The sequence below is a fragment of the Dermacentor albipictus genome, chromosome 9, assembly GCF_038994185.2.
Source record: "Dermacentor albipictus isolate Rhodes 1998 colony chromosome 9, USDA_Dalb.pri_finalv2, whole genome shotgun sequence".
Classification (NCBI taxonomy): domain Eukaryota; kingdom Metazoa; phylum Arthropoda; class Arachnida; order Ixodida; family Ixodidae; genus Dermacentor; species Dermacentor albipictus.
The window spans coordinates 101,261,396-101,278,805 of record NC_091829.1 but is presented as its reverse complement, the minus strand read 5'-3'; the positions used below and the strand labels follow the sequence as shown (position 1 = coordinate 101,278,805).

Here is a 17,410-nt window from a genome sequence, read left to right as displayed (position 1 = left end):
TGGACAAATCGTTTATGGTGTAAAACGCAGGGTGCTGACTGTTTCCGTTCACTCTAAGAAAATACATGATAGATGAATATGTTCTCTGCAGTTGAAGTGACCATTCATCCGATTCAGCGTACAGACTTTCCACTGGGCTTGTTCTAAAGGCACCTGTTGACAGGCGAATTCCTAAGTGGTGGACAGGGTCTAACATATCTTTAGAGCAGTTGGAGTTGCCGACTGGTAGACTATGGCTCCATAGTCTAGTCTTGTGCGTATTAAGCTTTTATACAAGTTCATGAGACATTTTCTATCACTGTCCCAGGTTGTGCGTGAGAGCACCTTTAAGATATTCATTGTTTTCATACATTTGTTTTTAAGATACTTTATGTGCTGTACAAAGGTTTATTTCGCGTCTAAAATTATGCCTAAAAATTTATGTTCCCTGTTTGCACGCAGACGCTCACCATGCAACACAATTTCAGGATCAGGGTGCAGGCCTCTTTTTCTAGAGAAAATCACACAAGTGCTTTTTTGTGGGTTCAATCTGAACCCGTTCTCATCAGCCCATTTGGAGACCTCGTTAAGACCTAGCTGTACCTGTCGCTCACAGATTGCAAGAGAACTTGACTGAAATCCTATCTGCACGTCGTCAACATATGTTGAATAGAAGATGTTATGTGGTATATGTAGACGAAGAGAATTCATTTTTACAATAAAGAGCGTGCAGCTAAGCACCCCACCCTGCGGCACTCCAGTTTCCTGTACACATTTCCGTGACAAAACATTGCCCATTCGAACACGGAATGTCCGATTCGACAGATAACTTTCGATAACATTGAACGTATTTCCGTGTATACCTAACTGTGAGAGGTCTCTCAATATTCCAAACCGCCACGTTGTATCATAGGCTTTCTCCATATTTAAGAATACTGACGAGAAAAACTGCTTATGGACAAAAGCTTCACGGATACGTGCCTCGATACATATAAGATGGTCAGTGGTGGATCGACCCTCCCGAAACCCGCACTAGACCTTGACCAAACTCACCACCACAGTACACCACACTATGCGCCTGATTAAGCGGATAGCCAATAGACACAATGGGATGAGAGAGCACGACTTGAGAAAGTTAGTGCAGGCTTTTGTCATAAGCAGAGTACTATAGTCGCTCCCATACCTACATCTCAACCGGACGGAAATGGAAAAAGTGGATGCTCTTATACGTCAAGCGTATAAGACTGCACTTAACCTCCCCAGGCACACGCCGAACGAGCGCCTCCTTCGCATGGGGGTACATAACACATTTGATGAGCTCACGGAAGCCCATCGCACAGCCCAAATTGAGAGGCTGTCCTCTACCACCACAGGTCGGCACATCTTGGACAAACTAGGACTAATCCCGACTTCCCAGGCCCATCAGACATGTCCTTTACCATCAGACATACAAAACTGCATCACTATTCTCCCCCTGCCTAAAAACATGCACCCCGTGCATCACGAGGCACGCAGGCAGACCAGGGCAAAAGCCCTCTACAAACAACACAAACAAGACCACCTCACTGTGTGTGTCGACGCCGCTAGTTACCCACAGAAACCAGCCTACGCCGTAAGTGCAGTGTCCCACCAACTTGGTTACATCACAGCTGCCACAATACACGCGCGCACGTCCGTAGAGGCGGAGGAGGCTGCCATAGCGCTGGCCATCTCAACCACCACTGCCGAGGTTATCCTTAGTGATTCCAAAACTGCAATCCGCAACTACTCGAAAGGCCGAGTTCATGAACCGGCACTGAAAATTCTCAATCATCAGACCCCCCTCAGACCAATTAAGCTCATCTGGGTGCCCGCTCACGCAGGCCATCCAGGCAATGAGATGGCCCATTCTATCGCTCGAGTAGCCGTCAACCGAGCCATGCCGTCCGATGACCTGGATAACGCCAGAGACCGATTGGTCGAATATAACGAGATCACCCTCCACTACCGCGAAAAGCGGTTGAGATACCCTCCCCCAGATAAATCCTTAACGAAATTCCAACAAAGTACCTGGGGCCATCTTCAGGCACAAACTTTTCTTTCTCCAGCTTTTCTCGCCCTGGTTCATCCAGGCCTATATCAACAGGAATGTACGCTCTGCAGCGCACCTAGAGCTAACTTCCATCACATTATGTTCTTATGCCCTGAGCTCCAGCCACCCTCTGAGTGGCAACTCACCGATGTCGAGGGATGGGAGACCACGGTGTCTAGCTCCAACCCAGCCGACCAAATACGGCTGGTGGACTGGGCTCTGAGGGTCACCGAGGGCCACAAACTCCCGGACACCCTACGCGCTCCTGAGCCCCCTCACAAGTAATGTTGTAAAAAGGCTCAAGCAATAAATGTTTACCACCACCACCACCACTGGTATGGGTCGAGACATTTGTTTGATTCTAGGAAGTGTAGTAGGCGACAGTTAATCATTTTTTTTCGAATACTTTGCAGAGGCAACTTGTTAGTGCTATAGGTCTGTAACTTGTTACAGAGGAAGGATCCTTTCCGTGCTTCAGAATTGGAATTATTATAGCCTCCTTCCAAGCAGAGGGGATCTCGCTGGAAAACCATTTAACGTTGTAAAGGGAAAGGAGGGTTTTCTGGGTTTCGGATGGTAGTTGTTTTAACATCTCATATATTACGCGGTCTGAACCTGGGGCGGATGTATTACAACAGTTCAGAGCTGCCTGCAGTTCTGCTATGCAGAATGGTTCGTTGTACGCCGTACTTTTTGCACATTTTCTTTCTAACTTTTGCTTTTCTATTCATGTTTTGTAATTTAGGAATGTTTCGGAGTAGTGTGAGGAGCTGGATATGTGTTCAAATTGTGTACCAAGAAAGTTGGCTTGATCTTCCAGGCTTTCTCCGTGGCTATTTACTAAAGGCAGGGAATATGTTTGTTGCCCATTGACTTTTTTCACTCTATTCCATACTTTCCGCTAATCGGTGTGCGAGTTGATGCTTGATATATACTTCGCCCAACTCTCTCGTCTTGCTTTTCGGCGCGTTCTCCTCGCCTGGGATTTGACATGTTTAAAGTTTTCCAGGTTTTCGGCTGTTGGAAAATCGCGAAGCATCGCCCACGCTTTGTTCTGGTCCCTCCGTGCTTGCCTACATGCATCGTTCCACCAGGGAACACGCCGTTTGGAACCCATGCCGCTCGCTTGGGTAATACATTTACATGCGGCATCAAGTATAAAAGCTGTAAAATATGCAACGGCGTCATCTATGGTTGTACCGGACATCTCAGACCATGTCATATGTGTAAGCGTTCGGTACTGTTCCCAATCGGCTGAGTCAACCTCCCACCGAGGGATCTGCGAGGGAAGTTGATCTTGTTTCGGCGTAGTTAGGATTATGGGGAAGTGGTCACTCCCATACGGGTCGTTAAGCACATGCCATTTAAAATAGGGTAAAAGCGTCGGCAATAAAATGCTAAGATCTATGGCAGAGTATGACTTGTTGGCAAGGTTAAAATATGTGGGCTCCTTCGTGTTCAAGAGACATGTTCCAGAGGAAAAAAAGCACCTGTTTAATGACGTGACCTCACGCATCACAGCGTGAATCACCCCACAAACTACTCTGTGCATTAAAATCACCGAGAATCATATAGGGCTCCGGGAGCTCATCTATTAATGATTCTAAGTCGCGTCTGTGAAGCTGATAATGTGGTGGTATGTACAAAGAGCAGATGGTAATGAGTTTATTTAAAAGTACGGCTCGAACGGCCACGGCCTCAAGGGCCGTTTGGAGCTTCAGATGCTGACACGCTACACTTTTATCAGCAATGATGGCTGCACCGCCAGATGATGCGACAGCATCCTCGCGGTCTTTCCTGAAAGTCATGTATTGCCGGAGGAAGTTAGTGTGCTTGGAAGTGAGGTGAGTTTCTTGAACACACAGCACTTTAGGTTTAAACTTACAGAGGATTTCTTGGACGTCATCTAGGTTTCCTAATAGTCCTCTGACATTCCACCGTATGACGTCACCCATGTTTAAAAAGAAATTGTGTTGTGTGTCTCAAAAGTGACATTACTTTACAGAGCCTTTGTTAGGCCCTGTAATTGGTGTTTTGTCTTTTTTGGAGCGGTCAAGGGAACCTCGCCGCTCCTTCAACGCTACTTGCGCCGTTAGGCTTGAACCGGTGTCCATAGCCTCTTGCGAGGCACTGGACATCCGCTCCAGAGAGCGATGCGTGCGTCGCGTAGACTTTATCTCAAGCGATGAAGTCTTCGTCCCCACCGGGGCAGAGGTCGACAAGACCCCTGTGGCCTCTGCGGTGCCCTGGCGGCTGCCGGAGCTTGATAAAGCCACAGGTGTGGACAGTTTGAGAGATGGCAGGGCAGCGCTGGCTGCTCCTACCGTAGGGGCGGGTGGCGCTAGCCTCGGCACACTAGGCGTGGTCCGGGCTGCCGCCAGAGGCTGTTGTGGTGCCGCCCCCCGTTGCACCACTTCAGCGAAAGTTGTTTTTAGTGAAAATAACGAGGAAACCCTTTGTCGTGCTTCACGGTAGGTTACGTTCTCCTTAAATTTTACAGTAGTTATTTCCTTTTCTTTCTTCCAGGCTGGACAAGTTCTGTAGTATGCAGGGTGACTGCCGTCGCAGTTCGCACAATGTACCTCATTATTGCAGTCGTCAGCAGAGTGACCGGTTGTGGCGCACTTTGCACGCATAAGTTGTCCTCGGCAGCTCTGGGATGCGTGACCAAATCTCTGACATTTGAAGCAACGTCGCGGGTTCGGAATGTAGGGTCGAACACGAAGTTTTACATAGCCGGTTTCAAGTGTTTCGGGTAGAGTAGTTGAGCTGAAAGTGAGTATTAAATGCTTTGTTGGGATTTCATTGTCATTTCGTCTGATTTTGATGCGCTGCACATGGATTACGCCTTGGTCCTTCCATCCATCCAGGAGTTCTTCTTCATTCAATGTCATTAGGTCTTCATCTGATACTACGCCTTTTACTGTATTCATGGTTCAATGTGCGCTCACAGAAAATGAGATGTTAACAAAGGCTACGAGGTGTGCGAGTTTGTTATACTGTTCCTTGTCCTTTAGCTCGAGGAGCAAATCCCCACTTGCCATCTTTGTTACATTATAGCCAGCTCCAATGGTCTCTTTTAGGCACTTGGCCACAAGAAATGGTGAAATTGTTCTAGCTTTTGTAGATAATTGTTCGCAGTGAAGAACGTGGAATTTCGGGAAAGTTTCTTTGCTTTTTGGAATGAATAGAGAGGTTGCGTCGGTGCGTACCCTTTTCGAGGCACGATCGGGTGAAAACGGGTTCGAGGATCCCATAGAAAAAGTTATTTGTTCGGCAACGGCGTCTGCCACCCACCACGGAGCCCTACAAGGGGACGTGGCAGAACATGTAAACAAGTCTGCACAGCGCCAGCAGTATGCCGTTACTATAACCCAATATGGTATACCCAAGGTAGGACAGCCACACCAGGTTAACCCTTGCCGCCAGGAAAATTTGAAGTGAATGGAAAAGATGAGAGGACAGGAAAGATTAAAAGTAGAAGAGAAAGGCGAATATGAGGGTAGAGAGAGACAGGAAAAGGCGACTGCCGATTTCCCCCGGGTGGGTCAGTCCGGGGGTGCCGTCTACGTGAAGCAGAGGCCAAAGAGGCGTGTTGCCTCCGTCGGGGGGCCTTAAAGGTCCGAACACCCGGCATCGGCTCAACCCCCAGGATCCCCCTTTCCCCGGACACGGCTAAGCCGCGCGCGGCTACACGCGGGAGGGTCCAACCCTCGTGTGCTCGGGTACGTGGTGTCGCAACACACCGAACGCCTGCTGACGCAGACGCCCCTGTGGGATACAAAATTTTTATACGCACACGCTTAGACTATGGGGCCGTAGTATACCAATCTGCCAGTCCAAGCGCCTTGAAGATGCTTGACCTTGTTCACCACTTAGGTATCCGCTTGGCGACCGGTGCCTGCAGGACAAGTCCTGTAGAGAGTCTCTACGTTGAAGCTAATGAGTGGTCGCTTCATCTTCAGAGGTCATACTCCAGTTTCATGTACTTTCTAAAAGTGAACGCAAACTGCGGCCATCCCTCTTATGCAAGCATTAACGACGTGTAATCTGCAATGCTTAATAATCGACCTGCAGCAAGAGAACCATTCTCTCTGCGCATTAGAAAGCTTGATTTGGAATTGCAAGTTCCAGTTCTTCAGAAAAACCTAATGGTCCTACCTAAGCCATTTCCGCCATGGCAGTGGAAGCCCATAGAATACGATGCGTCATTCGTAGATGTGACGAAAGACGCCCCGGAGGCACTTATTCGAATGCACTTCTTGGAACTTCAATCGAAGTACTCGTGCATATAGTTTTACGCTGACGCTTCTAAACCACATGCCGGCGTGTTTTATGCTGCACTCGGACCATCCTCCTCCGAGTCCGATGGACTGCATCCGGAAACAAGCATATTCACCGCGGAAGCTTATGCAATTCTATCTGCTGTTAAACAAATTCAAGAAAGCAAAGTTGCACAAAGCCATTATATGCACCGACTCTTTAGGCGTTGTAAAAGCCCTAATGTTCCTCCGCAATCATCAAAACCCTGTACTTACCAAGCTTTATTCCGTTGTTTGCACATCGTACATGTCTCAGCAGCAAGTCATAATATGCTGCGTACCTGAACATAGGGGCATTGAGGGTAATATGCTGGATGACCAAATTGCCACATCAATTGCTTCACAAGATATCCATTCTCCCACTGCATTACCTGCCTTAGACCTAAAGCCTTTCATCCGAAAGAAACTCAGAAGCCACTTGCGGTGCTTATGGGATGCTGAAACAAATAATAAACTTCACTTGGTTAAACCAAAACTGGGTAATTGGCCCTCCGCAACAAAAACACGACGAACAGATGTCCAAATCTGTCGCCTCAGAATAGGACACACATATGCCACACACACTTTCCTACTAACTGGAAGTGAACCACCATCCTGCGGTAGATGCGGTAAAAGGCTCACCGTCCTCCACGCCCTCCTGGAGTGTCCGTAAGCCGAAACAGAGAGTAAGAAACACTTTCCGCTGGCATACCGGCAGCACATCCCCCTTCATCCTATAATGTTTCTTGGTACAGAACCGTTGTTTGTACACCAGAGCAGCCCTAAGTTTCTTAAACGATGTTGCCTTACATGTTGTTAGCCCTACAAATTTGTAGCACATCCTTTCTCAAGAGGATGCCGCTGCGATACTTTTGTACAGCACATGCCTTCAGGCCCTTCCCTTTTAAGCGCTCTCTTAGGCAGTAGTGCGTTTTGCAAACGTTTGCTTTCAAGTATTTTAAAATATGATCATTCTATCACAACGTCTATTTGTTGTTCTTATTAGTACTCATTAGTCCCTGCCATAATTTTATTACATATAACTTTTATGCACTTTACAGAGATTGCTTTTAGGCCCCTTTACAGCTATGTCACAATCACTTACGGAATTCATCTACCCACCGCAAACCCATCATCACTGACCTGGCGCTCTTTGGTCATAATTGGCCCTTGCGCCATAAAACAACAAATTCATCATCGTCATCTACCCTGACCCTGCACGCGGTTTGGCGAAAGCTGACGAACGACTACTACGCCGCCTGCAGATCAATGCTTTCCTTAGTCCGGCGGTCACCTTGCACTTCACGCCGCGAACCTCAGGCACGTGCCCGGCTTGTGAGGTCCTTGCCGATACCTTTCACGTTGTGGCTTCGTGCTTCGCCACCCCGCTTTCCTTCTCATCCCCTTTCCACATGCCTACTAGAGAGGTTCCGGAGGAGTACCTGCTCGGCTGTTCTACCTTAGAAGCTCAATGTTCCTTGGTGGCGCCGACCGGGCAGCGTCCATCTCCAATGGCGTCCCGGACTAGGGGCTGCTACTCAAGCGCACAGCAAGCAACTCTCTTAACTTCTTGAATAAAATGTTTCTACCACCACCAACAACGACCCAGGAACGGGCGCCTAAGAGCTGCGCTCTAAAAAGGTGGGCGTTTAGCGAGCGCCACTGTGATGCCTCTTTTTATGTGCAGCAGGAGACCCTGCAGGCGGCACTTGACCTTATTGACGACTACCTGCCACAAAGTGGCATGCGACCATCTCCAGCGAAGACAACCTATGTGGTGATCCGAGGTTCAACGCAGGACGAAGCAGCCCTCACGCTCACTCTCGCAGGCAAAACGCTGCAGCGAGCAGAAAAACCAGTGCGCGTTCTCGGGATACCTATTGACCGCACAGGCACAGCAGATGCGTGGCTCACAGACCTTCGTCGGACATGGCACAACACTCTGCACCTCATAAAACGAATCTGTTTCCGCATGGGCGGTGCTGGTACCGACGTATGCCGAAAGCTTGTTAGTGCTTTGCTGACATCCCGAGAGATATACGGAGCGCGCTGTTATGACCTGCTTGCTCGGCACTGGACACAGCTAGAGGTACTCCACAGATCAGCTCTCCGTGTTATCACAGGGCTCCCGAAACACACACGTGTCGAGGAGCTACATCACTATGCGAAGTTGCCTACCCTCCGTGCAACCATCGAAGCATCGAAGGCAGGACACGAGGAACGCCTGAAGCACACCAGACAAGGCAGGACTCTACTGGCCTACATGGGAAAGGATATATCAACTTTGCCACAACTGCCATCCGACATCTCACCGTGGGATGACATTGCTGTCGTCGACACTACACCAACGCCCCGAAACATGGGTGCCCAACATGCGCACCGCCGGGCAGCATTCGCTGCGCGTCATGTGCAGACATTGGCAGACGCACCGCCAAGCCATGAACAAGTGTACACTGACGCAGCTTTCGACCCATGCACCAACGAGGGAGCAGTCGCCTACCACGTAGTGGGTTCTTGTGAGACACATTCTACCTTTACAACTGCTGATGCTGTCGACCCAACGGAACTTCAACTCCGCGCAATGGTCTGGGCATTACATAGAGTTTCAAGCACCACGCAAGCAAAACACATCGATATATACACCGACTCTTAGTATGCGCTGCATGCCTGCAAGTCGCGCCACACATCATCATCGGAAGTACTCCTCGTCAAGCAGGCCTTCAGGCGTGCGGAAGCCCACGGGGTCACTGCAACAGTTCATTGGATCCCTGGTCACCAGGGCATCGAGGGAAATGAGAGAGCCCACGAGGCGGCGCGCGCCCTTCTTTCCAACCGCGTCGTCTCCCAGGATCCTTCAGAAGCCCTCACAACCAGCACAAGCAACACGACAAATGGAGCCCCGTATGACCCCGACAGAGCTCTGAGAGCAGCCGCCAACCGACGCAAGAGAGAACTCCGTGCGAGTGTGCCCTCAGACCTAGACCCACTTCCAGCGGGTCTTCCCAGGTCGGGGCAGGTGCTGTTGCATAGGCTCCGTTCCGGCTTCGTCCTCACACCGGATGTGCTGGAACGGTAGCGACAGTACCGGCCCCGCCGGCGAAGACGCCCTCCATCTCCGTCTCCCAACTCCCTTCCATCGCAGGAACCCAGCCATCCCACAGCCTCCGCGGACCAAGAAGCGCTCCAGACGGCACACAGGTGCCCTGACTGCGACATGGCTACGCGGCCATCCGCAGCCCATCTGTTTTGGGAGTGCCAGCGACACGCTCAACAGCGGGACCACCACCTGAGGGCAGTGCGAGCGTCGTCCTACGAGGAGTGGATTAGCCCGGCAACTGGATCGGTGGATTCTGACAGGGCCATTCTGGACTCGCTCTTGGCTTTCGCCAAGGACGCGCAGCTTCTAGGACGGCTCTGAATACGCCTCCCCCCTCCTCTTCCTATTCCCCATTATAGGCCTTCGCGCCATCCTTTATTAAATACATTTTGTCATCATCATCATCGGAGCAATTACCCGCAACGTACAGCCTCCGTGAGGTGAAACAGCCGTTGCTTCATCAAGGTCACAGAGCCCACGCACCACACACTACATTTTAGTCGTCTGCTTGTAGCTTTTGAATAGTAAAGTTGTTTTCTGGAAAGCCACTCTTGAAGCAACTTCTTTGGTATAAAGTCACTCAACAGACGCCAAATCGTTCTCTCATGTCTCTAAAAAAAGAAGTCGCCAGTAGCTAAACGGAGAGAAACGTCGCTAAATCGGGCGAGAAATTGGCTAGGGTAACACTAGACAAAAGTTTGCATACCGTGCCCACAAAGGAAACGCTGACTTCCTCCATGGCCTATGCATGCAATTTCTGAGTGACAATGGCAGACTAAAGCTCCTCGCTCGACAATCATATAATGCACCGCTCAGTTCCTGTTTGAGAAAGCAGAATGTGGCGAAGTTCAGCGTTTTCTGCGTGAACACAGTCCAAAGAATATTGTGCCCGAATGTACGCGAATGGCTTCGATTGATCGTTTTCATCTTGTGTTTGCGAAAATTACGCGTCATCGAAGTGTCCTCAATTGCTGGGGAGATATTCCTCCTGTAGCACAGGAAGTGCGCTGCTTGAAAGCATCTTTCAATGCAGGCACCTGGAGGAAGGCCAAGAAATCATGGTGGCCCGTAACACATCTGGCCTGCGTGAAGCCCGCGAACGGTGCCAGGATCGTGCGGAACAACTACCGAGCACCTTCTGGCAGCGATTCGGGCCGCGCTTCTGGAAGCCATTCGGCGCGAAATGACGTCACGCCGCGGAGGACGGGCCCTGTATCTTCTTATTGTCTGGAACAGTGAATTAAAGCCCCTTGATAATTTCAAAGTAGCGACACTCTCCTCCTCACGGCGCTTTCCTCCTCAATTTTCCTCGCCCGCCGGCTGCGCACGGCGCGCTTTTCCTCCTGGGCTCCCGCGAACGGGCCGCAGGATTTTATGGAGGCGTGTTATTTTGGGCCACTTGCGCGCCCCAGTGGCGCTGAAAATTTTGAAAAATGCTAATAACAGCATCGATAATGCTGAGAGCAACGTATATCAGGAGGTTGGTTTTTCTTAAAGCCGTATGAACGGAGTATACCGATGTAAAGGGAGCTTTGATGCGAGTTCTATACTCCGGACAATTTTTCTGCCACATGATCAGATGCTTTATTTCGTGCGTCTGATGTAGTATTGCTTGGGACGCATCCCTCTGTGTCTGGCTTATTAAGCGAAAGCCTTAGACCCCTGTTTCAAGGTCCCGTTGTGAGCTACAGAAAATATCACCTGACCGAAGGAAGGCGGGAAGCAAACCAAAGCATGTGCAGCCGCGTATAAGAGATGAATAATGATTAGCAAAGTAATGATTGAATAGTGATTGAATTAAGATGGATTCGGGTGTATTAAGGAGGATTAAGGTGGATTAAGGTCGATGAAGGCGCATTAGGGTGAATGAAGGTGAATTAAAGTGCATAAAGGAGGACTAGTTTGGATTAAGGTCGATGAAGGTGGATTAGGGTGGATGAAGGTGCGTTGAGGTGCATAGGGACGATTATAGTGGATTAGTGTGGATTAAAGTGCATGAAGAAGGATAAAGGTGGATTACGAAGGATTAAGGTGCATTAAAGAGGATTATGGTGGACTAGGGTGAATTAAAGTGAATGAAGGAGCATTAGGGTGGATTAAGGAGGATTAGGGTGGACTAAGGTAGATGAATGTGGATTCGGCTGGATTAAGGTGTATTGAGGATGATTATGGTGGATTAGGCCAAGTCCCGTAATCCTCAAACTACTCGATTGCCGAGACAAAGTTTCAATCCTCAAGCACTGCCCTCTGCTCAAGGGCTCAGGTTTCTCTATCAGTGAAGATTTTTCTCGTAGTATTCGAGAAATAAGAAAGAAGCTGTAGGATCGAACGAAAGAATACCGGGAAAGGCAGGAAAGGGTATCGCTAGTCTATGATAAAGTGCGTATAAATGGTCAACTTTTTTCTTGGGATAGTGAACACGAAGATTTAGTTGAAGTCCAAAAAAATGAAGAAAAGGACGCCTTACAAAAGAGAGTCACTCGAAGTCGACAGAAGTAACCTTGTTGAATGTGAACACACGAAGTCTTGCAAATAAAATAGACCAATTCGAAGCTCTTGTTTTAGAAATTAAACCTGAAATTATTGCTGTCACAGAAACATGGCTTCGCTCGGGTATCTTAGACCATGAAGTCTTGCCGCCGGGATATGTGATTGTGCGCAGAGATAGGGGCACTAGAGGTGGGGTTGTCGCACTTTTCTTCAAGAAAGAACTACGATGCAACGTTTTACCAGATAAGCCAGAAATTGAGGTGGTGTGGTGCTAAGTACAGCTGCAGAAAGGCTGCATATTTGTAGGAGCTATCCACAGACCGCCTAACGCTGAGACAAGCTATCTAGAACTTCTTCTGGATTATATGCATGATCACATGACTAATGGAAAATTTATCATGGCTGGTGATCTTAACCTGCCGGAAGTGGAATAGTCGTCAAAAAAAGTGCGAGGTGCTGCGAATGACGCCATATTAGATATATTGTTCAACTTTAACGTCAAGCAACTCGTACGCGTCCCCACACGTATCCAGGGCAAATCCAGTTCTATTCTAGACGTTCTTGTTAGTGACCATTTCCTGAACGACCAGACATGCCCCGAAATCATAGATGGCATATCCGATCATAAATTAGTCCTATGCACACTGCCTCTGCCTGGTCTTGTACGACACCACGGCCCTGTAAAACATGTTCTTGCATTCAACAGAGCAGACAACGATGCAATCATCACATATCTCACTCACGAATTTCTCAACTTTTCAGATCTTTGCTTGGATAAAAACTCGTCGATAGATCATATATGGTTGCAATTCAAAGCACACGTAATGCATTTGAACATTTTGTCCCACTAGAGCGCAAACTTACAAGAAAGCATAATCCATGGATCACCCGCGAAATAATTCACGTTAAACTTAATATTAGTAAAACGTAAACGTAAAATTAGTAGGCTGAGGAAAGCTAGAAGTTCTGGTTTAGCCGCTAATTTCACTACCCAGATTTCCGCGTTATCTAAAACATTGAAAAGCAAAATACGCGTTTCCAAAATGCACTACTGTGATACTACTCTGTCCACGTTCATGAAAACGTCACCAGCAAAATTTTGGCGTTACGTAATTGGTAAGCAAAGCGATAGAAAGGCTTCTCCTTCAATAGAAACAAAAGATAAAGCGGATCAATTCAATCGCTACTTCCAGTCGATTTTTACAATCGATAATGGACTAGTGCAACATTCCCCGATTATCCCATCGACCAAAAATAAATTACTACAAACCCCAGAAATAACCAACAGTGGTATACTGTGTCTGCTATTAAACCTTGATGAAAAAAAGAGCTGTGGCCCAGACGGGATACCAAATGCTTTTCTCAAACGGTATGCAGAACCTGTTAATAAGTATCTACGCTTAATATTCAAAAAATCTATCCAGGATTCACAGATTCCTTCTGAATGGAAAATCGCAAAAATAATCCCAGTGCATAAATCCGGTGACAAAACGATCCCACCAAACTACAGGCCCATTTCCTTGACGTGTACTAGCTGTAAAATACTCGAGCATATTGTCCTCAAATTCATCACAAAGTTTGTCGAAGACAATGATCGGCTACACCCCAACCAGCACGGATTTCGAAGAGGCCTATCGACCGTAACGCAACTCGTCGTGATAATGCACGACTTGGCCCAAGGCATTAATGAACACTCCCAAATTGACATAATTTTCATGGATTTCTCGAAGGCGTTTGATCGAGTTTCCCATGAAAAGCTAGTTATCCAACTGGTCCGCAAATTTGGGGACGGGCCAATGACTCGATGCATATCAAGCTATTTGTCCGGCCGTCAGCAATTTGTGCAATGCAATGAGCACGTTTCTGGCACATTAAATGTCACATCCGGTGTGCCCCAGGGATCCGTATTGGCACCGATATTATTTTTGTTGTTTATAAATGACTTGGCAGTCAACATTAATGCAAAAATTAGGCTACTTGCAGACGACTGCGTACTGTATAGAGAGGTCAAAAGCCACAGTGACCAAATTGAGCTGAACATTGCCCTGAATGACGTAGTAAGTTGGTGCTCTAACTGGCAAATGGTGATTAATTCAGACAAAACAGTTGCAATGTCAATAACAGAAACGAAAACAAGCCTAGCATTTCCATATGGTTTCAATAACGTCACGTTCCGAAATGTAAGCCAGTACAAATATCTGGGTGTGATAATAACTTCTGATCTCAGTTGGGCAATTCACAGGGAAGCTATAACCACGAAAGCAATGAAAGAATTGTTTTTCCTTAAGCGGACGCTGCGGCACGCTGACCGTGACACTAAGCTTTTAGCGTACACCACACTTGTCCGACCGATTCTAGAATACGCCAATATAATCTGGTTCCCCTTCACGAGTAGCGGTATCAGCATGCTTGAAAATGTGCAGCGCAAAGCGATTCGATTTACTTTTAACCACTATCGACGCCTTGATTCCCCGACAGAATTGCTACGCCGTGCAGGTTTGCCCTCACTCCAAAGTCGAGCTAAAATTCACCGCCTGAAGTTCTTATATATGCTAATGCACAACTATTTTAAGTTAGACCACACAAAATACGTCGAAACTAAACAAACAAGCCAACTACGTCATACACATAATCTCACACTCCAAGAATACGCATGCAACAACAATACATTCTATTATTCGTTTTTCCCTAGATGCATTCGGGAATGGAGTACCCTTGACCGACTTGTAGTCGAACAGCAAAGAATTGATGATTTTCTTGAGATGTTGCATAACTCACTTAATACATGCTCATCAACCTGATGTCATTTATATATATTTTCCATATGATTATTTATTTTTTCTATTGGCATGCTTGTGAATACTTGTATTCATACTTACTGTTGTACGTATATTATTCCTTCTTATTTGTACTTGTTTAGCATATCTACCTTGACAGTTACTATTATTACTGTTTCTTCCTGTAACCCACTCCTGTAATAATCTTGTCACAGGCTTGACAATATGTTGAAATAAATAAAAATAAATAAATAAATAAATTAGGGTGGATTAAAGTGAATGAGGAAGCATTAGGGTTGATTAAGGAGGATGGAAGTGCATTAAGGAGGGTTAGAGTAGATTAAGGTCGATGAAGGTGGATTAGGGTGCATTAAGGAGGACTTTCGTGGATTATGGTGGATTAAACTGAGTGAAGGAGGATTAAGGTCGATGAATGTGGATTCGGTGGATTAATGTACATTGGGATGATTATGGTAGGCTAATCGGTTTTATTACTCAATGAACCCTAATTCACTTTAGCCCACCCTAATTCACCTTATTGCTCCTTCATCCACCTTAATCCAGTTTAATACTCCATATCCACCTTAATACAGCCTAATCAACCTACAACGCCCTTAATGCACCTTATCCTACCCTATACGGTTTTACTCCTCTTTTATCAACCCTAATCCATCATAATCCGCCATTATCCTCCTTCATCCACCTTAAACCTTAGTCATGCACCTTAATCCTGCTTAATAGTCCCAATCTACCTTAATACACCCTAATCCACCTCTATCAAACCTAATCCAGCTCAATGGTGACTAATCAGCCTTAATCTACCCTAGGCCATTCTTATCGGTCTTAATCCTCCTTTATGAACCCTAAGTCACCTTAATTCACTTTAATCGACCTTGATCTTCGTTTATCCACCTTAATCCTCCCTAATCCGTGTTCATGCACCCTAATCCACCCTTATCTGCCTTAATACCCTTTCATCAACCCTTCACCTTAATCCACCTTAATCCCCCTTAATAACCCACCTTAATATTTATTCATACATCTTAATCCTTCTTAATCCACCTTAATATTGTTTAATACACTCTAATCAACCTTAATCCTCCCTAATCCACCTTATGTCAATCGCTAATGATTCATTAATTAACTTGGGTAATCATTCTCTTACAGGTATGGACATGCTTTGGGTCACCTCTGGCCTTCCTTGGGTCACGTGATACTTCCAGTTTACAACGCGACCTTGAAACATAGAGATGTAAAGGTTTTCGCCTTAAAACTTCAAACCCGCCGTGGTTGCTCAGTGGCTATGGTGTTAGGCTGCTGAGCACGAGGTCGCGGGATCAAATCCCGGCCACGGCGGCCGCATTTCGATGGGGGCGAAATGCGAAAACACCCGTGTACTTAGATTTAGGTGCACGTTAAAGAACCCCTGGTGGTCAAAATTTCCGGGGTCCCCCACTACGGCGTGCCTCATAATCAGAAGGTGGTTTTGGCACGTAAAACCCGAAATATTATTATTTATTAAAACTTCAAAAAAGCAATGTTGACTAGCTAACGCTCATCGCCTGCAATACCACGGGTATACTTACCCCTAATTTTTTCAGGGCGCAAAGCAGAATCTATAATGCTGTACTTCCGATTGAATAACAGCAGTTAGCGATGTGATGGAGCCGCCCCAGAATATTAAGCATACTGAAGACAAGCGCAACAAAAACGCTGGTGAGCAGGCCGGCATAATAAAAAAAAATCAGCATTACGGGATGCTTTGCTACGAGCTATAAGAAAGACGCCTCGGCTCGCAAACAACGCTGTTCTCTGTCAGAATAAAGTTATTTCGGCCAATGTCATGCAGCCACTGCTTCCTGCGCAAGCCGTCACGCTTTCCCTGTGGTATCATAAAAACGCCATAATCATCTTCAGGCTTCTTGCTGCAGGTATATGCGCTACAGCCCGGCATAGCACTAGTACATAGAGCAGGAAACACAGCTTACAACGTTCGCTACGCCGAGCTAAAGTGCCGAGCCAGCCATGCTCAGCAGGAAAATGGCGCGAACGAGAAAGAAAAACACAAGCAAAACTCAAGATCCGCGCGTTTCCAAGGGCAAGCGTAGGGAGACCAGTCGTCGTGCAGAAGAACGGGGGCAAAACTGGTTGCCGCGGGTGAACACGCAAGGGGCGAGGAGGAGGCGAGGAGGTCGCGCGGCGGCGGCAGAGTTCAAAGAGTGTCGCTACTTTCAAATTATCAAGGGGTTTTACCGTGAATGCGTCCCTTTCACGCACGCAAAGCTTCACTGGGGAATTTCGCACTGCTCGAAGACGTACCTTGTACTATTATAAGCTTGATTTTGGTTGCCTTTTTTTTAGAACTCTCTCTTGTGAAGATTCAAGATTGCCACTTCCTTGAAACTATGCTCAGCGGTGAGACATGGCACTGTTTCCAAGCTTGTGCCAATGCGGCAAACGTGAAGTCAATTCCACAGGTGTCACCGTCGTTTATTGGTACGAGATAGTTTGTTGGCTGCACCATATACGTTTGGCGCGACTCCTCTTATAGCGAGGCTCCCGCAAAATTCAAATATTTTCCTCAGCCACCGCTTTGTGGTGATGGTATTCGGGTTCCGTGTTTTTGGCTTAAAGGGAGAAAGGCCGAAAAACATCCACAGGTGAATTTTTTTACGATTCGGTTGTATCCTTACCA

The 17,410-nt window shown here is 47.2% G+C and overlaps 1 protein-coding gene across 1 annotated transcript in view; it reads left to right on the top strand.

The window, feature by feature from the left end:
- LOC139049591 (tetraspanin-33-like) overlaps window positions 1-10,712 on the top strand; it is a 32,944-nt gene extending 22,232 nt beyond the window's left edge. Inside the window, exon 3 of the mRNA XM_070525149.1 lies at window positions 10,482-10,712. Within this exon, the coding sequence (XP_070381250.1) occupies window positions 10,482-10,635 (154 nt within the window). The 3' untranslated portion in view covers window positions 10,636-10,712. The remainder of the gene's footprint in view (window positions 1-10,481) is intronic.
- Window positions 10,713-17,410: the final 6,698 nt, after the last annotated feature.